Source organism: Falco cherrug, chromosome 2 (genome assembly GCF_023634085.1).
Source record: "Falco cherrug isolate bFalChe1 chromosome 2, bFalChe1.pri, whole genome shotgun sequence".
Lineage (NCBI taxonomy): Eukaryota > Metazoa > Chordata > Aves > Falconiformes > Falconidae > Falco > Falco cherrug.
In genome coordinates, this window is record NC_073698.1 from 84,493,452 (window position 1) to 84,517,976 (window position 24,525).

The 24,525-nt window shown below is 35.4% G+C and overlaps 1 protein-coding gene across 1 annotated transcript in view; it reads left to right on the top strand.

Annotated features, from left to right (window-relative positions):
- CFAP47 (cilia and flagella associated protein 47) overlaps positions 1–24,525 on the top strand; it is a 345,115-nt gene that overhangs the window by 251,537 nt on the left and 69,053 nt on the right. Inside the window, exons 54-57 of the mRNA XM_027816959.2 lie at positions 1,771–1,882; positions 8,570–8,674; positions 13,014–13,170; positions 20,234–20,329. Coding sequence (XP_027672760.2) covers positions 1,771–1,882; positions 8,570–8,674; positions 13,014–13,170; positions 20,234–20,329 — 470 coding nt within the window. The remainder of the gene's footprint in view (positions 1–1,770; positions 1,883–8,569; positions 8,675–13,013; positions 13,171–20,233; positions 20,330–24,525) is intronic.

The window sequence follows — 24,525 nt, forward strand, 5'->3', positions numbered from 1 at the left end:
TAGAGATATTAGATGTGATTATTAAAAGAATCTTCGGTTCTTACCTAACAGTTTCCTGGTGTTTCTCTACTCTCTGCTGTTGAGACCCCAGTGACACAATGCTTTGACAGTGTTAGTCAAAAACAAGTCTGCCATTCAGATGCTGGGGATTTATATCACTGCATATGTTGGAAGGAGCCCATGTGAGCACAAGTTTTAGGGCCTGAAGTTATAGTCATAAAGCTTGGCTGAAATATCTTCTTTTCTGAATGTTGCTTTTTGTATTTTCTTTTTCCTTACTGATTTACTATGATTAACTGACTAATTTTTTCCAGAGGATAAATATGTGGAACAAACTGGCAGTTGACCTGCCACAGCTTTGACTAGAGGGAATGCCCATTAGGCAGATAAATTATGGAAAAAAAAAATGTATCTCATTTTTCAAGCTTTACTTATTTACTTTTTTCACTGATTCATCTTGAATCTCTTTTCTGTGTCCCTTGGTGTTATAACAAGAATGTGATTTATGTTCATATATCTTTATTAGAGGCAAATAATATATTATTTTGATCAGAACAGAGGAATTTTTGGTGGTCTTACGAATTCTTTTGAAAATTGTGTTCCCTATTGAATGTATCTTGTGTTTGTCTATTCTTTGAGTAGAAAACAGAGGTCAGTTTGTAAAATAGACTGCCAGCTGATTTAAAATATAAGTTTTAGGCAAACAGCACACTCCAATCTTTGTTCTGGGGCAGCCACAATACTCATTAGAATATATAATCTACATGTGCAACATAGTGATTTAACGTTATGCTATAATGAACAACACAACAATGTACAAAATTGAACAGCTTTGGAGTCCATGCAGGGGAAGACAGAGGAAGGAAGAAGGCAGAACCTTCAGTGAAATGGCTGGTGTGAAACAACAGTTTGTTTTGAGGTCTCAGGGTTACATGATCAAGAAGAATGGTTGCTTAGGGGAACTAAATCAAAAGCTATTGGCAACACCACTTAATTACAAGCTTTTCCTGTAAACCATTGCTTAGACAAAAAGGAGTTACAGATATAATTTGTCTGATTACCTTTAATTTCTGTCCAGTGCTTTTCCTGAGGCAGACTATGAGTCCATGAATAGACTACAGAATAATAGACAAAATTATTTTACTTTTTGGAACCAAATTTTTTTATTGGGCTTGACACATGGAATTATCTATTTGATTAAAATGTTTTATTCCAAAGTTAGATCTATAGAAACTAAGGAAAGAAAGGTGAGACATAAATCTGCAAATTGGAGCCTAGGAATAAATGTGCAGCTGTGGTATTGGAGACACTACGATGCATTTTCACATCCTCCTACCTAAAAGTGAGGCATCAAGTTTAAGGCATTAAATCTAGACTCCTCCTGTAAACAATGAAAAATGATTCCACATCTTAGTGATCTATGTTACAACCAATTTTCCCTGAAAATATTTTTCTCTGTGTTGAGTACTGAGGGAGCTAGATAGTCCTTTCAGCAAACTAACTAAAATTGGCTTCCTGTATAGCAAGGCAATTCTGCTCTTAAAATGTCCAATAGTTATTGATACAAGTTTTTATTCTTATTAATAATTGTTATTAATAATTATTGCTATTAAATGTGTGCCTACTAGTGGAAAAATACTCATGCAATAGAAAATAATTCTATTTTTAAAAAGTACTCATTTTTCAGGAAAGAAAACAAGTGATGAATAATGAGATGCGATGGAAGAAGCTTTGTAATTAATAATCATTGCATATATGTATGTTTTCCAGATGGGCTTGTCTATACATACCTCTCTCTAATTCTACACATGAAACTCTGGAGCTAGAAATTGTTAACAGCAATCCTAGCAATTTTTCACTTGAGACTGATCCAAACCACCCTGTAAGTAAGATTTCTTTGATTTCACAAAAATGATAGAGAGCTTTCTTTTCAAAACATACTGAATTGTGTATCATAGTATATGTTCAGAAAGAATACAAAACATAGTCACAAAGATTAGAGGCATTGTAAGTATGTATTCTAGATATTTTATAGCTTAAGGATGAAAGCAATTATACTTGAAAAACAATGCAACCTGAAGTATAACTGTTTTGTACCTGAAATGCTTTGTGGAATGGTTTTGAGAAGCACTGCAGTGTTGGTTGCAAATAATATTCAGGAGATGTTGGAAGAAGTTGTAAATAAACCAGCTGTATTAGAAGCTTCACAAGTTTTTAAGAATAAACAGGATAACTAGGTAAATATTTAGGTAAGTAAATAAAAGGTTAATGTAAGAATATAAGACTATCTCATAGTTATGGCAGCTGTAACCAACTTGCAGGGCCTATGAATAAGAATTTGATCAATTCAGCTGCAAGGAAGCTTCAAGAAAATACCTGGAAGAATTTTATTCTCCAAACTTACATTTACACTGAGACTGGTTTCTACTGAGAAAATCTTCATTCTGTTAGTATTATGTGCACTACTTTTTCCTCCTCCATCACAGAAGCTCTTCCGTCTTGCCGCCTAACATTTTTGTGCTTTCAGGGACTGAGTTGTATAGATGGGCTCAGCTTTCATATTTTCATTGAGAATGGCTAGTGTTATAGATGTTAAGGATTCTGAAAAATATTTGTTATTGACCATTGATTACTAATTATTAGTACAGGTCCTGTAAAGACCTCTTTGGATGTTACTAACAATTAATGCTATTAAATATGTGTCCTTTTATGATGGGGAGATGAGAAAAGGGAGGACAGATGCATGGAAACTCTGGTGCAAGGGGTTAGGGGGACCCCTTCTTAGGATGTGAATATAAACCTTTAATGTGAAAAAAGAAAAATGAAGAAACCTGCTGCAGACAAGAAAGAAACAGCAATTGCACCTTTTCTAGACATAAGGAAGATAATATAGGGAAGACATACACCAGAGCTGGTGGGTCCTTTCCAACCCCAACTATTCTATGATTCTATTTGTGCAAACTGGTTTAAGGGTCAGAGGGAGAGGAGAGGATTATTGTAGTAAGATCCTAAAATAAAGCTGAGAAGATAGAAAATGGATTGGATGGGGGAAATAGAGGAATGCTATAAAGTCATAATATGTTCATTTTTGGCTTGAAGAAACTAAACGGCTTTCAGCCTCAAATATAGTGGTACAACAAGACCAAGCATTCTTAAAAGAGGCTCCAAAGATAACAACTAAATACACTTATTTACTGAACTGCTCTGTATTTGCATACATAGAATTACATTAAATTAAAAGTATAAAATGTGAGGTGTTCATTTCTGTCTGTCTTTGATGTCATGCAAATTAACACATCTTCATACATTATGTTAAAAATCAACAAGTGTTATTACTAGTAATTTCATTGATTGGTATTTGAATAGGAGCTAAGAAAAAAATGGATACAAACTGTATTAATTATCTAGGAGTATTATACATGTTATGTTTCGATCATTGTCACAGGTTTGGATTAGATTTAATTATAGTTACTTTTGGTTCCAGCAGTTTGCATGTTATCCTGTCCAGGATTTTTTTTTTTTTAATCACCTTTCATCACCAGAGATTCACACATCACCTATAACTATATTACATTGTTTAGCAAAACCGCTTTCAACGCTAACTGCAGTAATGATCTTTCTTTCCTTTCTTTTCTTCTCAATAGAATATCCAGTCATATATTGTTCATGCATTGAATTCTGAAATGTTCTTTGTGAGTTACAGTAGTTCTTCAAGTCAAAGGATAGCGTTGGTGAATTTGCTATAAGCAGCTACCTAATATTTATCTGATGTATCTGTCCCTTTTTGAACTTGTTTCTTCCATTGCAGACCCATGTTTGGAAAGGTAATGTGATTTCCTTCAGTTTCACGACAAAGGCAGGGGATGGCATTTAAATACTTCTCCTGAATATGTTACATCCTAGGTTTAGTCCCTACATATAACACTGCATGCAACTTCCAGAAGATTAGTGCTTGTTCTTATAAATTATAACCTGTGTTTCAGGTATTAGCTTATATTAATGCCAGTTTCAATGTCTATGTGATGTGTGGAAGAAATTTCCCATATTAGTTATTCAAATTTCTGCTCTCTTTAAAGCAAATAATGCTTTGTTGTCCACAGAAAAATTCTGATTTGAGTGATCCACAGAATAAATGCAATAATAAAGAGTAAATTATTTGAACAATAGGTTGAAGATGGGGATTGCCAATTAAGATAGGTAATATTTGAAGAGTATTAGTAGTAATTTTAAAAATTTGCATATTTCAAATCAGTAAATTTTATTATTTCATGTAATTATCCATACTTGTTTTTATGCCAGCTAAGGTGTAGGACTGTTGAAGATACTGGGCTGTCAGTCAGAAGGTGTCTCAAATAGATTTTATCAGTCATTGAGTTATGTTACTTAAACCAGATTGAACAGCATATCAGAGAAAATTTTATCTTTCCTAGAGGTTAACTGCCTAAAATATTAACCAATATTTTGACTAATATTTTGAAATTTAAACAAATTCAGATATCATATTTATCATAATTCCATGTATGTGGAAGGTTTTTCCAGTCTGAGTTTGCAACAGAAGGCATTACTGAAATGCCACAAGGGATTATTTTCTTTAGATGTGATTCAACTTCAAGTACTGACATCCTTAATGACAGGCTTTCCTGAGGTCCAGTTAAATTATGCTCAAGTATTCCTGAACTTCTGGGTACTTAATGAAGTCTAAATGAAATTCAAAGGCTTTAAAGTTCTTGTCAACTTCATGTAAATTAGAAGCAGCTCCATTAACTTCTTGTAAACTGATGAAAATGAGAAAAGTATATGTATCTTGTTAGCGGCTTTGAAGTTGTAACCTAAGACAACATTAAATGGAATATACCATCTTGGTTTTCTCTCAAGAATTTGATAAAAGGTTTCAAGGTTTTAATGTGATTTGGGTTTTCTTTTTTTTTGTTGTTGTTGTTTTTTTGTTTGTTTTTGTTTTTATTACCAAGCTACACCTAATTTTTGTTTCCCTTCTTGTCAATCTTATAACGTATGGGTTAACTTAACATCTTTATAAATGCTGCCAAATTCTCTAAAATTTGGAACAGAAATGAACTCATAAGTTTGCTGCAAAATTCCTAACTTGTTTTTCATGATCATGTAGGACATTATGAGTTTGTGGGGGAACAGTCATTAAGATGTTGAGTTTTGTGTTTCTTTCCTAACCACAGCTTTTTTTTTTTATCTCCAGTAGAGAAGGATTCATGTTGAGCATTTAACAGGTTAAAAGTCTTAATCATCAGTAATGTTATGTTGCTCAACTTCTTTCCCTCTATATAAATCCATGGACAGATTTCACATATGTCTGTATAATATTTGTACACACATATATTTATGATGTAACTTAAAAATACAAACAACTCCTATAAATGGGATCATTTGTATGGGCACGAAGAGACATCTTTTCACTGTAAGTCTTCAGCTTGCTATTCTCCTGGCTTATAACTAGCCTAGATTTTTCTCATTAAGCTATCTTCCATCTTGATTGGTTATGAAACACAATTTTTATTGAGGAAAAATAACTTAATAAAGAAGGGATGGCAGACAGGAGTCCAATCTAAGTCTCTGTGTGCGAGCTTTATTATTTGTTAATGAGCAATAGTATTGTTTTGTACTGAGTAGAGAAGAAAGTTTTAGATTTAATGAAAAAATTCCCTCCTTTATTGCATTATAACAGGAATAATGCATGTGCATTTGCTCAGTCTTCTTCAGACTCAATTTCTGTATTTGAACAGTTATATGTTAGATCTTATGAGGAGCAATGATGCTTGTTCACTTTCACATGAGTATCTTGGCGGACATTTGTTTCTGTAAACAAAATGGAAGGCAGGGCATGGATTAACTTCACTATATTTTATTGAATGTTTGTGGCAAAGTATGACCTTCTTTAAACTTATTGTTAGTGTCATTTCTCAATTCTCATTTTTAAAGCAATTTATTCTTTGGTTTTCAGTAGAAAGTAAGTTCTTTTTATTACCCAGCTCTTTATTTCAAAACGAATTACTTTCTGGATACAGTAGAACATCATACTATGCTATATAAAATGAATTTTTTAAAATAGATCTATAATGCAAAAAAAATATTTTTTTCTGTTTCTGGAGCAGACAGTCTGCTGGTTTATTGTAACTCCATGTTGATTATTTAGATTCATTGTGGCAGTGCATTTTCTGTGTAATGATAATATGTCAAGTAATGCTTATTGAAAACGGATTTCCAGTCTGGTTTCATTTTTACCAGAGGGTTATTATTCAAAATTATGTAGATCTCTTGGTGAAATTAATAAAAATTTAGATATTGTAGTTTTAGTTTAAACATGTATTCTTATGCTGTGACAACCTGTCTTTACCTTGCTTTTTTAATTTCATTGAAAAGTATTTGGTAGGGAGTAATCATTAAGGTTCTTTCTCCATTTGAAAGTCTTCATTTGATAAATGGGTCTGGCTGGTTTGGACAAAGTAGGTAGGAACTAGACTGCAAATGAAAGTTAAATCTCTGAAGAAAAGGTCTCTGGATGCTGAGCATGCCCAGGAGCCCACCGAGCAATGAGCTGTTCAGGCTCCTTTTAGATGATGAACACCTAAATGAACTCTGGGCAGTGGGGCATGTGGGGATGGAGGTGGTTTGTGGGAGGTATCACCTTCAGGTCTGTTATTCTGGATGATATAGAAACCTTGCAAAGGTGACAGGAGTCGGACGGCTGTAGCTGACTGCTGGGGGCAAATGTGCTTTAAAGCTATCTCTCACCTATGGGACGTACAAGATTGTGAAGTGTGAGCAACGCAGCAGTGCTGTGCTCCCCACATGGGGGGTGCAGGTGCTGTAACAGTCAAGTGGGAGTGGGTGCAGAGCAGCGAGCCATGTGCTCTGTGCATGGGGCCCACCTACGTACCCTTCCAGAAATTTTTGTCATACAGCGGAAACTGTAAAATTGAGTTAGTAATGTTTGAAAAAATACAATACCACTGCCCCAATAGACAAGGCAATTAATGTCTTCAAACCACTGAACTGTTATGGCAGTATTCTGAGAAAGTATTTTAAAACTTGCCTCCTAAAAGTGAAGAATAAAATGTTGAGGTTTGTGCATTAGTAGACCATATCTGAGCTCTGTCCTCTCTCCTGCTCAATCTAACTCCCGCTGCCATCAGCAGGAATATCTGTTGTTTGAGGTACACCAGCATCCCAGTCCGACCCCATGCCAGTACCCTATAGACACACCCAGAAGATGGCTGGCAGGACCAGGATGCCTGTGGCCTCTGCCTGGGTCCAGCTCTGAGATGTTGGGGAAAGCCATGGGGCAGTGAGGAAAAGCAACGTAAGCCTCATCAGGGGCTTCTGCCCTGTGCTGAGAGTGGACTCTACTGTCCCTGCTTCACCCTCTGCGTCCTCCAGTTTGGCCTCAGCGCTGTGGCCATGACCAGTAGTCCTGGTGGCACAGCGGGCCCCCATTCCTGTCCCCATCATGGCTCTGCTTGCTGTCTTTGGGTGTGGTGGGGCAGGGCTGCTGGTGGATGTCCCCACCTTGCTGTGCCTTAAGGTCAAGCCTTCCCCAGCCCTGAGCCGAGCACCGTATCAGAGCACAGGCAGTCAAATCCCCAGGAAGAGGCTGCAGGGCTTGTTGGTGTTCTCAGGCATCTTGCAGCCATAAAATGTAGTAAACAAAAATGAATGTTTTAATAACTCCTGTTCACTGCCTGTTAGTGGCCTGTTCTTTCAGGGCTGACATTTCCTTTATGAAAGAACTCATCAGTGGCAGCAGCTGTAGGGTGTTGTTTTGGTTTTTATTAGTTGTAAATTGTATTAGTTTTATAAAATACAGCTTGAGTGTCCGTAATTCCAACCCTTTTTTTATATCTTCTTGCATGCAAACATTATTTATACATGTATGATATTAAAAGTCTAGTGCTTTTTTAAAAAAATTAAAAAAAATAGACGCAGTAATTGTGTATCCAATGATTCTAGCTGATCATTCTCTCAATGTACTGGCATTTTCATTATTCATAATTCTGTTCTTTCACTGCTTATCTAGTTCTTAAAAACATTTATGACCCCACTGTAGTCAGATACTTTACTTTTCCCTGTGCAATTGAGACTCTACTAGTATACATCAGGTGAAGAGAAGCCTAGCAATATCATTTACAATGTTTGTTTAGATAAAAGTAAGTGGAAAAGGGACAAAGCGCTGGTTTAAGTCAGTTCATGTCTTTGGAGGTCAATGTGATAACCTTTTAGTGTCATCAGCGTGATCAGACACCAAAGTCATGTTTGAATGGAATTTGTGAGAGCTGTTGTCCGTGTCCTTGGAGCAATCTATAACACCAGCTCTGTGGTTTCTGAGCAATGAACGTGCAGTGACTGCCACTGGGATCATTTACTGCAATACACTTGCTGCCTTAGCAGACTATGCTTGCTGAAAGAGGAGAATGCACGTGGTGGAACGCGTTAATCACAGAAACATCAACACCGTTGATACAAAGCACAAAACAGAAACAGACTCAAAAAAATTCATTTATTTCCCCCTCTCCTTTGCTCCTTTCTTGTATTTGTACAGCTGATTGTCGCTCCTCATTCCACCATTGAAGTACCAGTGCAATTCTGTCCATCTGCCCTTGGAAGAGGCAATCACAAGGCATCAATAACCTTCAAGTGTTCACAGGTATGATACTATGTCTGCTGCCCACAACACTTGGGATTCCAATTAGATAATATTTTTAATAGGCATGTAAGTAAGGGTTTCAGTCTGTAGGTCAAGTTGAAATTTAATGTCTGGATGCATAATGAAATAGCAAATGCAAAGATGTTCAAAAGTTCTAATTTGTTTTAACATTAGCTTTACACAGAAATTATTCTTTTTACAGTAATAAAATGTGGCATAATGACCTAAGAGCTACAATAATTAATGAATTGTTTTAGCTTTCTTGGTAATTAGTTCTGCTGGTTTTAACACCAGAAGACTGGCATTTCTTAGCGTTGTCAACTCTGGAAATTAAAATTCTTTAAGTTTTTCCCAAGCCCTAACAAAGTTAAATTGTTTCATGTTTTATCTGATCTGAATCTTTATCTGATCTGAAGGTCATGCACATGAAAAAGTGAATTCTTCCTTTAAGTTTAGTTAAAAATTATTTTTACTTTGAGCATCTTAGAATTGTTTACATCTTTTTCTCTGTAATTTTTCTTAATTTTAAATGAGAAACAAGTAAATAAAGACACGTGAGTCATCAACTTGACCTACCAACTAACTAAAAATACAATTGGAAACAAAAAGAAAAACTGATAATATGATTCAGATATCCTAATAGACTGTGCTGACGTGTGAATTACTCCACTTAAGTGCTACCAGGAGTTTTCAGTAGTTTTTTAAGTAATACTGCAAAAGCAAATATTCTTTTATATAAAGAAAACAAATAGTGAGGGAACTAATGTGGCAATTTTTTTCCTTATAAAGTGTGTTGAACAGGCAGGTTATTTCTAGGTGCTATTAGCATAGCATTTATTTTCAGGATGTCTCTTCTTAAATATCTATTAAGGATAAAAACAAGGAGATAGCAATTATCTTATAAGTAGTATATATCCAGGGCCAGTTTGAGAGGACAGGATATCTTTATCTTGCCTGGATCCTAATGGTACACAGAAAACTTATTTATATTTTAAAAAAAAGAAGAAATAAATTCTTCACCAAATACAGAAGCAATAAAACAATACAACAATTCATACAAAGCTTTCAGGAACAAACTGAGCCTTGCCACCTGAATCTTGTCATTCAGTGCATCTCCTTTCAAGTAATGAAAAATCTGCAAGTTTTTATCTGCAGTGAACTTTGGTCAGTATCCCATCCTTCTGGCTGCTTTGTCCAGACCCCATTAACCGTTTCAGTATATTGGTATAATCTTTGTAATTTCATGGTGCTCTTCTTATGCCTGAATCTTTTGAATCTGTAAATTTTCATTCATTTTTGCTGCTACAGTCCTTACTAAATTAATCTGACTATTTTAGTTTCCAAATTGTTATACTGATAGCTGACTGAATATTTGCACAGCCATAACTGTCCCTTTGAAGAATGTTTTGCATCAGTGGTGGATGCCTCAAACAATTTCTAATGTAGCTCCTCCACCTCAACATTGATTTCCCTCTCTTGATTTCTCTGATTAAATATATCTGAAGGGACACTTAAGCGATCTGATAGCTGAATAGCTGACTAATCTGAAAGCAGTTAATGACAGTACTTATAGGATAAGCATTAACTATTTCTGATTGTGCTTCTTTCCTGAACTGAGAGAAACTGCTCTGTGCTATGACCTGCTTCATTTGTTTCTGGTTTGAAGTTGTACGAAGAGCTTTTCACAGTGTGTGTCTGAGCTTAGTTATAATCATTGTGATAATCTGAAATTAAGTTTGTTGATACAGCAAAATTGAAAGGTCAGCTTGAACATAACCCACACCCAAAGTTGTAACGTATCTGTATTATCTTATTCTTTTTCAACTATGCTAGCATCCAGGCATAATGTAGAGCATTTAACAGTGGTAGGTAATATTGGAGAGAAACTAAGCCCAATGTTAGATCTATTTTGTATTGTTTGTCTTAGGATTCTGTTTTCTTAAAATCTTTTTTCCTCTTGATTTCTTGCACTGAGCATGCATGATCTGAGCTCCATCACAAAATGAGTCAATGAGGAACAGTAACTGCAGGCCAGACAAGGAAAGCCTGTCCTATAATCTGTGTAATTTTTTGGTTGTCGTCTTTTATTTTCCAGACCGACCACTAATTTTTTTTGGCTCCTTCTTAGCTGCTCAGTTTGACAAAGTTTAAGTGTGTTGTTTTAAAGGTGCACAGCACTTGAAGCAATGGGATTCAAAATGGCTCTATTTTTTAACCACAAAAAATCAGTGGAAGCTACATTTTTTAGTATTTGTAGAACTGGAGCCTGAGCTTTTAGCATTAAAGCTAAAATTTCATCTTTTTCCCGCACAAAATATGAACATGTGCACTCCTCCTAGCCCTGCACTGTACCTCAGTGTAAAATTACCTGCTATGAACAAGGAGATTCACACAAATTTACAGTGCGCCTGGAAAGCATTGTTAGACTGATATTGTCTCATAACTTCTGCATTAAGAGTTTTGGAAAAAAGAAGGTTTTCTTGTTACTGTGTTTATAAGCAAGTACAAAGGATCAGTAACAAGCCAGTGTAGGCCACTAATAGCTTGACACATCCAGCTTTCTGAAAACCTGGTCTTCTGGCATGCTCATGTCTGTGTTCTGGTCCTTCAAAATAGCTTCCAGAATGGGTTCAGCCTTTTGATTACCTTTAACTTCTTGAGACTGATGTGATAAAGCAGAACATGAGCCAGGGACACAAATGCTATGGCATGCTGGCTTGGCAGCTCTTGGGCAGTTTACAGTTGACTTCACCAAAGAGTTAGTCCTGTGTTGCTTCAAGGTCTGTGCAGCAGCAGTATTTGCCTTCCCATCAGAATTTGAGTAGCGGTGCTAGCTTCCTGCTCACGAATCTTTAACCATAAACAGGCTATAGGTCATGTTTAAGTCAATGATAAAATGTAACTTTGAAGGGAGGTAGTTTTTAATTCTTACTAGTCTGAGTATGGTAGAAGTCCCCACAACCCAGGTGATAGAAATCACTGTTTAAATCCTAAACAAAACATAGACTTTAGTTTTATATTTTGATTTTAGTATTGGGTAGTGTCTACATCTGTATAAAAGCAGTTCTTCCTCTGTTTGTTTTTTTTTAAATTAAAATCCTGTACCCTTGGATAACTTTTATAACAAAAAAAAATAATCCTTATTTAATATTAAAATGTCTTTTTTTCTTGGTGGATTGAATGTTTCTCTTTAAAATGGTAATAAAAGCAAGCAAATTTGCTGTCCAAAGCTATTTTCTGAAGACATAAGATGTGCCATTTTATTTATCCTTGTTTATACTTAGAAGTCTCAATGTACTAGTCACTTTTTACTGTATGTTTCCAGATTTGTTGTTAGAGAACCCTGTCCCTTACAGATTTTCCTTAATTTTTTCAGACAGACTATGCAGAAGTAAATTCAGTATTTCAGATAATGAAAACTGTTTTGATTTTATTTATTATTTTCTATTCTCTTTATGATGCATACCTTTTTGAGTGATAATGAACAAAACAGACCAAAGGGTCACTTTGAGCAGTTTGTAAGAAGCCTCAGATTTTAGTCTGTATTGTTATTATTTAAAGGCAGTGTCATGAATACACAAATTAAACATTTTCCTTAAAGTTATGGTAACATCTTTACATTTACCATTCACCTTTGCTGCTCATTCACCTTTAAAGGTCACATAATGAGTGACATTATTAACATCACTCTTTATGACCTTAAAAGACTAAATGTGGGGCAGGCAACTCTTTACAACCATGCTGGTAAAAAATTATCAAAATTAACCCATCAACTTAATTATATTTTCCTTTTCTTCTGTTCTATGGTGATACTCTGTATCTACTATCTTTCCAATGTTCTGTTCTTCTGTATATAATACTTAATGTTCTTTATTATCTTTGGAGTAACGATTTTAGCTTTTTCTGTCATTCTACTGCTATTCCATCAAATAATTATTTTCCTTCTTCCTTTGTCTTCTGAAGATAACTTCTCAGTTCATCTGCTTTCAGGTTCTAATATACATGCTTTGAATTGCCCCCTTGCAACTACCTACATCTTTCCATTCAATACATGGAAAGTTCTTAGTAGCTACGTGGAAGTTAAATACTCCATGTAGCACAGAAGTTAAGTGCAAAGAGGAGATGTGAACATCTCCCAGACTGGAACTATTGATTATCAGATAGCAATACTTAGAGTAATGGCTTGAGGGAAGAAGAAAGCAAGCAAGAAAGCATTAAGAGCAGTTCACTTACAACAGAAAAGAGGCAGAGAATACTAGGAGGAAGAAGTAGGCAAAATGCCTTAGAATGTACAGATCTGACTTGTCAAATATTAAATAATGACATCTTTCATCTACAGCTTGAAGAGTGGATATTCTACCTTTCAGGGACTGGTCTTCCTCCTCAGCTAATGGAACCAACCAGCATAAGTGCATGCATTGGCCAGCGTTCTTCTGCCGTCATATCCTTCAAAAATCCAACTTCTGAAAACGTGGTGGTAGACGTCATGCTGACAGGTACAGGGGTTTGGATTTTTTTGGGGTGTCGGGGAGGAACTTAAGCTCTTTGGGTTGCATTAAAAATTTGAGTGGGATGTGATTACATTTGCCTCATTCCATTTCCTGTCAACAGAGCTATTGTGTATCACTCATATCCACCCTGAAAAGCTCCGTAGACTGTGCTATGGGAGCTAAGAAATATCACAAACCTTCGATGACAAATGTTCACAGTAGATATCTTAGGTCATCCAGCCTTATGTATACATGCAGCTACTTGTTGGCTGGGAACTGCACTATAGCATTTAAGCAATAGGAGACTCCTGGGGTATGTATTGGGAGCTGTAAGTCTAAGCCAAATAGCTAATGTTTTATTTTGGTTTTTTTCCCCTCAGTTATTTTCCAAATTTATATTATTTTGTCATATTCTAGAGATCTAGAGCTAGAAAGGGCAAAATATCAGATTTTTTTTTCTGACTGACCTTCCAAGCAAGTATGCTTCAGCAATATTTTCAAACCTTAAAAATAATGTAAGGTCCAGAATTACCAAAAATCGCCAAGTCACTGTCCATACTGAGATTTCACAAATGCTGTAGAACTTAAAATCCCAGATTCTCCTTGATGACTGAAATTTACTCACTGAAAGAGTAAATTTCACTCTGAGTGAATCAGAGAGCTTTAGAAGGTTCTCCTGAATCTCCATCTATTCAAACACAGCATGTAGCATCAGAAAACTGGTGCCAAAGCATTTCCTGGTGTCTATGTATAACAAAACCTGAAGACAAACTTCCAGTGACCCCAACACAGGCCCCATGGATGGGAAAATGTAAGAGAATAGCAATGACAAAACTGTGCAAAAGTAAGTTTTAAGCCAATATTATACAGTCACACTATGATTTGGGGTTTCTGGCACATACAATAAGTGAAGAAATACGACTTGTAAAAAATATAGATTCACGTTTGTTGCTTTGAACCGATGCTTTTTAATTACATGTTCTGAGATATGAATTAGAAATACATCTTTGGCTGCATATACAGTTAATATGGGGTGTGGGGGTGTGTGGGGGTGCTGTAGATTCTTTCACCTAAGTGGTGCCTGGTCAAGAGCATTTTTGTCTCATGACCGGATGCTCTATACTTTTGCTGAACAAGTTTTTTTGGCAGACTTTTATGCATTTTCCCATGTTTAACTGCTAAAATATTTTCATTCATGACTGTCACAAAATTGAGTTCCAATTGTAAATGATCAAACCACTTCTGAATTTCCTTGACAACAGTGAGACAAGCCACAGCATGCAGTGGATCCACTGTTTACAGCCTAAGTAAATCATGGCCAAGATCTCAGGAACAGTACCAGAGTTCACCTGCTGAGCAGGGGACCTGGCAGAGAGGGGAACCGAGTAATGTTCCTAATTATCTGGCATCTAGGCCCCTTAAGTGACAAGGAGCGTTACAGGCTGGGTCTGCACACAGTAACAGGACAGTTGATGCAGCAGCTGGCGTTCAGTGTGTGTACACAAGGCTCAAAGGCACTACTCCTAGTAGAAAAGGATGTGTATGTGTTGACAACACACCACAGGAGCTGCTCTCAGGTCCTGGATGGTGCAGTCATTACTTCTGTAACACAAATGGAAGTCCTGAGGGTGGATGGTGGCAATCCTAGTCTGAGGCAGTTGGGAGTTCTTGAGTTTCTCCTTGGCACTGCAGTATGAATGGCAACGGCCTCACCAGTTAGATGTGTGCTTTGGTAGACTCCCTGTGGTGCCAGATACAGGAGCTTTATTGAATCGAGGTTAATGAACAAGAGATTGACAAAATCTTTGCAGAGACTCTGCGGAAACAAGAGCCAAATCCTTCAAGGCTGATAAGTTTGGTGTGACTGAAAGAAGACAGAAACATCAAGAAGACACGGAGTCCCAGCAATGGGGACGTCTCCATTTCCATCTGCAGCTGTTCCTCTAAAGAGTAGATTCAGAGCTCTGAAAGAGAGGAAGGGAAAAAAGTTCCGTTGAGGGTGAGGAGTCTGGGCTGAGCATCTCGGGTCTTCAGATTAGAACCAGTACTATGAAACAGGAATCAATTAGTGCTAACTGTTGAAGTTTTCTTCCTCCATGGGACAAAGGCTGCCAATTTCCATAGCAAGATGTCATCCCAGGAAGTTAGCTGCTTTCTTGAAGCTCAGATCTGAGATGCTGCAGAAAAGATTGCTAGGGCTTATCTGACCTTGCAGATACTATACCTTGCTGTTCATTCATATAGTGAATACATGGATCTATACTCCCTGTTCAGTCAAGGAAACATTGAACAGATTGAAGGAGACTCTCGCAGGTTCTGTAGGCATTCTTTCCTCAAATATTTGAGCATACCTTTGCAAAGAGCTTGGGCAGTAAACAGGAAAAACAGGAAGAACAGTTGCAAGGCTGCAATGTGATCAGAATTATGAAGATAGTCAGTGACACTGTGCACAATTGTAGCATGGTTGTGGATTAGTGCGGATGTTTAGAAAGGATAGAGAAGACAAAAGAGGCCTTTCAAACAAAGATTGCAATCCCACAATATTCAAACAAGAACAACATAGCAGGTCTGGTGGCAGTAACCAATTTCAACCCATAGTCTAGTGAACTGACAGCCAGGTCCACAGTGAGGAGGAGTCCGTAATCAAGGCAGCAAACGAAGCAGGCTGGGCTTGGCAAGGTGTGTGGCCAGAGACAGCATAGCTGGGACATAGCCTGGGCAGTGACCAACAGCAGGAGCCCAAGTTTAAATGCAACTCAAACCAGTGGGTGGACACCCCAGATGCTGCTCACTCACAACTTTGATCTGTCTTTAGATGTGGTTGTGCGTGGTGTGATTTGCTCTCTGTAGGACTATGTACTGTAATTCCTTCTTTCCAGAGGAAGACAAATCTAGTCTTGTAAGCAAAGTCATGGATACATAAGTTCAATATAGTATTTCTGGCCCTTACATATCCTGGGAAATAATTTCCATAATGGTCTATGTATTTAGTTGAACTTTCATGTTCAAGGACATAGTTTACCTGGAAAGGAAGGAAATAGTATTTTAATATACTACCTTTGATACTATATATGCCATAGCAATGCAGATATGTTAGTTCAGTGTACAGTAAAAACTAATTAACTTGGGTTTTTTTCAACATTATGAATGAATTTGTCACCCCACAAGGCTAATCAGTCTGGTGAGAAAGTTATCCTGGTATGAATACATTACTTCTAGTACACTTCCTTTCCTACCAAGAACTGAACTTCGGTAGTTCTGAACTTGCAGATTGCACACACACACACACTCCACCCCATACCCACCCTCCGTTAATTTTGCTTGTATTGGTTTGTTAATGAGATGTCCAAAACCAAACATTTTTTCAAGACATTTACAGCCCTAAATTATGGAGAAAACCGGATCTCATCACGTGTTGTGATGTTCTACGCTTTTTTTAATGTGTTTTGACATGAAAAACCTATTATTGTCCTAGGATCTCTTGTAGCAGTGCAAGAACACACTTGGGAAAGTACAATTTAATTAGGAATGCCGATAGTATTACTTCAGACATAGCAACAGTAACCTTTCCTCTGAATTAAACACAAACATATTAGTTTGAAATAGAAAGTAGTCTTAATTTATTCCTTAAGGAGTGAAAGCCTAGTTATTCTTAAAACCTGTTTTTTTTTCCTGAAAAATGTTAATCTGAAGAGTAGAAATGACCCTGTCAGCAGGTGGCTCAAATTCACAGTTTTTGAATCAATCTTGGAGAACAGCACTTAAAACTGTATGTTTAGTAATATAAAACCTAAGGTACTGTTTTGAAGCCTCTTAACTGGTATTTTAACATTAAAGCAAGTTGCTAGAATGCCTTCCTTTATTTAATGTTGCACTGGACTTGTCCACTCATTGCTGGTGTTACTGGAGGCCAGAGAGGGGGCTGGATGGGAAAATGGACAGAAACTAGCAATTCAGAAGGCATAATGAAATGTTTGATTGATCTTGAACTTTACAAATTCTGTTTCAGACCATGTGCCACTTCTTAAGAGAATTAAAAGTGGCAACAATGAAGATAGGGCATCTCAATTAAAGTATACAAGCAATAAACAAAAAACATTTTTATAGGTTTATTTAATGCTTTAAAGATTACAGAAGTTATCTGTAGCTTGCTTTCGAATAACTTTCCATAGGCAGTTTTTGCCCTAGATAGAAGTGAAATTATGTTTAGAATTGCATAGTTCAAAAATTAAAATAGAAATTAATTGGGAATTGTAATATCTGGACCATTTCTGAAGCTGTCCTTTGCATATCTGAAGCTTTGTCAAACCCAAGAGCGTTATTCCGCAGAAATGTTTCTTTCTGTGAATTTTGATTGACATTTTAGCACAAATACTTCTTTATTTTTTTAATTATAGAGCAAGTAAAACTACCCATCATCTAATAATTTGTGATGAAAGGATGAGACCTGGGACCTACTAAAACTTAGTGTTTTCTTATGGAATTTAATAGCAATATGTTTTCTTCCCAGGATTTAGATACATGTCTGTAGCTTAAATCTGCAGATCTTATTCACGCTAAGCATTCATAGCTACAGTAAGCATATTCATGGGAGTAATGTTTATTTGATAGTAGGAAATTTTCCCCATTATGAGCCAATGATCAGAGCTACAGAGTATGTAAACTCTTGTTACAGATGTTTTAGTGACCGTTTGTACTAGTTCAGCTGTTTCAAGTTGAATGTTACTCCTCCTCTGTAAATATCATTATATAATATTTCTTTATGGAATATCGCTTTATGGAAGGAACTAAACTGATGCAAATAATTGATAGTACTGAAATCTCCAGCATAAATCAGACCCCCACAGCATTCACCTATAAGAACTGTCCCTAAGTATTAGTGGTTTGTTAATACCGATAAATACTTTATTTCAGTTGACATGGATAATTTAATTTCATATTTTCAATGGGCCAAAAGTATTTTAAAGTTTCAGGAAAAAAAATGAAACTGTTTCTTAGAGTCATGATTAAATAAAAGATTAAAGCTACAGTGGTCATTAAGAATCAGATAAAGGAGGTAAATTGGTTCCTCTCTGGAATACAGTGTTATCAAAACTGACATCTGTGGCAGTGTATACGATGCCTTTTGGTAAGGGCGTGTGCACAGTCATGTTAAAATAGCTGGCTCATATTGCTGATTATTGAAATTTATCTTATTTCCAAGATAAGTTTTCATGGACAGTAGCTTAACCATGTCTTTTTCTATACAAAGATTTCCAGACTAGGATTGCTACTTTTCAAACGTGCATCACACAGTGGTTTTGTGCTGCTTCCGCTGACTTTGTTATGTAACTGAGCTAAATACTCAAATGCAAGTCTTCTACTAACAGTTCATTTTCTTTCAAGGAAAATACATTGGACATAAGAATTATTGTGTATATTTAAATTTAAGTCAGTGTTAGAGTGAAGCAATACAAATGTGAAGAAATCAGTTATTTTCAAATCGCTTTTGCATGTGGATAATTAGGATAGAATAGCAGTGCTAGTGTCACTTTATGGAGATTTTGGCATAATTCAAACTGTGATGTTAGCTACCAATTAAAAAAATAATGTGCATTCTATAGATGCACTTCTGAACTGATAAATGCATCATGAAGTAAACCTAGTGCTTTAAATTTTACAAAGTGAAATTATTTTTCAGAAAAAAAAAAAAAAAAGATTAGCAAAGGCTAGTCAGCTAGTTCTGTGAAAATTACTTTTTTGCCAAGTATGTGGATGGATATAAAGAAAGAATAAATAACAGACATTTTAAAATTTGGAAAACTTCTAGTAGGGGAAATTTACAATATTCAGTTTCTTTGCATCGCAGGCAGAAAAATAGAAAAGAATTCCTTCAGAATAATTAGCATTATAGGGAAAGCTTTCACAATAGCCTTGTTTCTGCCATTGCAATATCTCAGGTCAAGAAAGATGGCAATACAGTTGCTTTATTGAGATATTAAAATGGCTATGTAGCCTTTTCTTATGCACCCATCCTTTAATGTTTGGAAAGGACCCTTCAATTCTTTATTTCCCTATAGATTGCAAATTTCATTTTAAACCTCTATAGTGGTTTCCAAAATCCGAAACTTTGCTCTTGGGATAAAATAATTTTGAGGCTGTTTTTCTTCTCACAAGAAGCAAGAAGCTTGATATTTTCAGGAGAGCTGTTCTTTGCCTTCGTGTACATCTTTGCTCATTGTTCTGTTCCTGCTTATTTCAGCTTTGTTCTGTAACCCCAAATGACAGTTTTTTCCTGGCTATTTAATGCATTGCTGTGTACCATATCTTCCTCTCAACAGTTCATCAATCAGTGCTACTACCCATTAATATGATGTATTATTCAGAGATAGCCTATCTATTGGGCTGAGATTCTTGGAGTCAACAGCTAGATATACTTCATACGAGGCATTTCCTGCAAGTGTCAATTCTTTTAGCAAGACACCTATGGGTGGTTGAACAGCTCCAAAACCTGTTCATAAAATTGGACTTCAAAGCAGTTTTTCCTATTTCATTCTTCATTTATCCATGACATTAGCAGTAATCAGTGGAAACAAACAAAATAATGTCTGAATTTTCTGTCTCTATGAAGTAATCTTTTAGGTGATCCAGTAACTTGTCATCAAGAAAGCAATTTTTGTTTGCAACTTTGGAAATACTGCTGATTCTGAACCTGTCTCTTTCAAGGTTTATTTTACATATTTCATATCACCGTGGGCTTTCTTGCTGATTTGATTTTTTTTTTTATATATAGAAAGTAGTTTCTTTTGTAATATCTAGATGTTATTTAACTGAAAATACATTAAACTTTTGGTTTTCTTCATGACGTGTTATTTTATTTCTATTTAAGAAGCTCTCCGTATCTATAGTTTTCTTCATCACAGTGAGGAAAATGCTGAGAGAACCTTTAAGCAAAGGTGGGGGGGGGAAGGCCCATGTGCTCCCATTCAATAATGTATTTTTTAAAACCTCCGTCTATGAAACTGTTTTATTAGGGGAATTGTTCAAATTTTTACTTCTAAATGAGTTTTTTTTTAAAAAAAATTTTTAGATCAGGAGCAATCCAGTTGTTGTCTTGGTGCATCTGTCCTATCCAAGTCAACCAGTAAGGAATCTGTTTTCCATCTTCGGCTTAAAAAACCACAAGGTATGTAATTGCTTTAGTTCTACTTTGTTTTACAAGATGTGATCTTTTATGGTCCCTGAAATCTAGATTGTGCATAAAATTTGGTGTTTTGATGAATGCATCTCATCAGTCGATGTGCTAAATCAAGCTCCTTGTAGAAACAAGAATTAGCTCCATGTCAATGAAATTTGTTTTACTTCAGTAATAATCAGAGATGCATCCAGTGAAGTTCCTCTGAAGTGTGTATTCATTTTTTGACAGTTACATTTTCCTCACCCCTGCAATTATTTTCTTGGACTTTTGGAATATGATTTCTTTTATAAATAATGTCTTACCATAAAAGCAGAAATGTCATGTGTGATGTCAAAGTGATGATTATGTGTAAAAGAAAAAAAGAGGGGTGCAACATGACCTCATAATCGGACCTGCAAGTATGATATAAAAAGAGTGAATGAGCCATATAGTGATGCAGTCTTGATGTATTCCTAGAAAAGGCTTTTAATTAAGAGATTAAATGCAAATAAATATAGTTGTATTTTAGGACTGTCAAGATAAGCGACACCACTATAAAAATATTTATGAAATACTAGGTTAAAAAGCATTAATTTTTTGAATTCTTAATTAAATTAGGTTTCTTAAAAGTTTTGGGGTTTTTTTTAATGGGAAATTTTATGGTTTTGTAATAAGTGCAAATGAATACACTTTAAAAGTAATCTTTTAAATATATTTAAACTATTATCAATACTCATTTTATCAATTTATCCTGCAACAAGTCACAGCTTTCTAAAACCTGAAGTACCAGAAAGGAAAAACATGTGATTGCTACAAAATTTCTTTTTAAAATAAAATTTTCCTAGTTTGAAGGATTAATTAAGGAGAAAACAAAGGGGTAAGAAATTCCAAAAATAAATGAGTTAAGCATTTAAAACTGCTTTTACTTTCTACTTATTTACTTATTAGAAAACAATATGGAATAGACTTCACAATTATTTGCTTCTATATATGCTTATCTTTCTCTTCAGACTTGCCAATCTATTCAGCTGTGGGGTTTTTTTCTGGGATAGTTTTTCTGTTGGAAATTACTATTTTCTGTATTTTTCCTATGAAAATTTTCCTAGAAACTATAAACCTGAATTATCTGGAATAAAGTAAACTATTTGGTTTTATTATTTGAATTAAACTTTAAATGACATTGCTGGTCACATCACATATGACATAGGATAAGAAAGGACTGGATTGCTTTTAATATTGTGATTTTACCAAAATTTATTTATGACTTTTATATGAAAGCAATTGATTTATTCAACCTATCTAGTGTTATGGTAAAGCTTGGATTACCATGGAATCAGCATATTTTAACCATTACAAGTTATTTCTTGCTGAAGTGTAGGAAAAGGTAGATTTCTGTTTTTACACAGAATACTTAAATATTTTTCTATATACTTATTTCTGTAGATTACTTCTCAGATATGCTTTCTAAATTCAAAACACATAAATAAATTATTCATATGGTATTATTTACCAAAGAAAATAATTATCCTTGCTAGTATCCCACAGAAATGTATACATGTGTGTCTGTTTCAAGTTAATAAAGATATCAGAATAAGACATACCATTTTCCTTGAATAAATGGTATCTATTTCAAATTAAAGACCTGAATTAGAAAAATGAAATAAGGGTGATTTTTCTTCAATTTCATTCAAAAATTTGCTACTGTAATTTTCCTGAAGATGTACATGCATATCTTAATTTTGTAAAGGATGTTCCTGACCTTACTGTTCCCAGCAAGGCACTGTTTTTGCTTTCTCTCCTTGAAGCTTGATATGCCTCAACGATATTTCTGGGTGATATAGAAAGAAGGATTTAGAGGAAAAAGAAGATGCAAGGATTGGTCTGGACATCATATCGTTTTCTGCATATACATTTTACACAGGCAGATATAAAAGTTGTAGCTGTTGTCATGAGATTATATTTATTTCTTTCACACAAACAGTGAGGAACTGTCCAAAACAATCTAATTCATGTATATAGTAAAACTAACGGAGTGATCACTTGACAGAAATATTAGAGCACTGAAGCAGTCTTTATAAATTTTACTTTCCATTACTTATTCTTTTATATCTTAAATATTTTCATGATGTAAATCTTTTGCTCTGAGGATTCTGCAGTCTAATCTCCCCTGTTGGGAGGCCATAAGACTGGTGAATGCATGCTTTCTTTTGCACCTGGTCTCACTTCACAAGTCAGGGACGGTGGAGTCTTGTTAAGAATCATTTTTATGGGAGGACTCTCTACTTCTATTTCCCTACACTTAACAGTAGATGAAGTGTGGATTAGATGCAGGTATTACTGCTTTACCACTATTCCCTATAATGAAGAAAGAATACTTTGAAAACATTTTGGAACCAAATAATAATAATAATAAAAACAAAAAACCAAAGGGAGAAATTCAGAAATAGTGGGATCAGCTGAGAATCATGGAATCATTTTTTCAGCATACTTTTACAAAAAAATCCAAAATACTGGCTGTTCTGTGAAATTGTTACTCCTAGCAGACCATACTTTTTTCCTGCCTTGGCTTCAAAGTAACAACATAAGTCTTCTGGACTGCTTGGTACTGTTTCCCAGTAAATCAGGCTGCATTACTTCATGTGGTCCTAATACTGAATCGGTGATCTCATTTTGCAGCTGCCCATCATTGCATTTCATGGTTTAGCTGATATTCCAGTTTGTCAATAAGCCTTTGGGTTGTGACTGACTTGGTGTAGCATCAAACAAGAACAGTAAACAGGGCAGTTAGCTGAACCTAGTGTTTTAGATACATCTCTCCACATAGCAACACAAGTTTTATATTTAGAAACTTCTATATTTTAAAGCTGTCATGTAACTGTTCTGTCTTCATCTCTTTTCCCTTTTTACTGAGGTCTCTATGATGAGCTATTTAATTTTACCTTCTAACTTTGCTTTAGTGTAAAATACATGTAATTATTAACTCTCCCAAGCACTTACAAAGGAAAGATAAAATATATTCAATAAATGTATATACTGTTAGGGAGATATTTTCCAAAAAGCTGCATACAGTGTTAAACTACTATGATGACAATCATATTTGAGGTATTACATTTCTGTGTATGCGCTTTGGAAGCATGCTACTAGTATTCATATTTATTATTCATATTCATAATCAATTTGTGATACTAATATATATTATTCATTTTTTATTAAAATATTTGTGAGAAAGCATTTTAGTGTACTTTTTATGTTATGTACGGTTTACTATGATTATAGATAATTTGGCTTTGAAATTAATTTCACTTGCGAAATGGCATAAATTTTGTTCACGTCCTCAGGCCATTTCCCTAAAGTGTTAGATTTCAAGATTTCACTCTTTAATTCTTTACTTATTTGCATCTGCTTTTGTTTTCTTTCAGTCATTCTGCATGCACATTCTGGTTTTTTGTCTCATTGCTTTCAAAGACGGAAAAACACTGAACCTAACATACTTGCTCGCCCTGATTGTCTTAGTTCCTAGGAATAGTCTGACTCTGTCTCTGTTATAAAGCTTACATTGTCACAGAATGACTTGAAGAGCTAGAAAAAAAGAGCTGTGAAAAAACAGTTCTCCATCCTAGCAGGCTATTTTGAAAAGCTCTTTTTCCTCTTCCATGTTTTAACTGCATTCTGCGACCATGGTTTGGTCATTCACAACAAGCAGAAATAACTATCCACTTCATAATTTACATCAGAGGTTGTGTCAGAAAGTAGTGAATATGCATATAATGGGTTCTGTAGGAAAGGGACATTCAAGCAATAAGAAAACTGGACAACCAGGTACCTATGTGATACTATCCTATTTTTATCTTCAAAACCAGTTATTAATAATGAAATTCACTGGAGAAGAAGGATACACACACATACTGAGACCTCACTGCAAACAAAAATGAAATAAGTTAGTAGATTCATTTAAAAAACAGATTTTTCCTTCTTTTCAGGGTTTTAGATTCAACATTTCCTTCTTTTTGGGACACATTTGCACAGGGAAAGTGAAGGAATTAGAGTTCCATTGACATGCTGGAAGATTGAGCCGCCAGATTTTCTTTGAACTGCCTTAGTCTATCTTCCTGTTTTATCTATTCAATTCTTCCTTCTCTGTGATGACCTTGTGCTACTTTTCTTTAGTTTTGATTTTCTTTCATAAATGTTATTGTCTTCCCCGA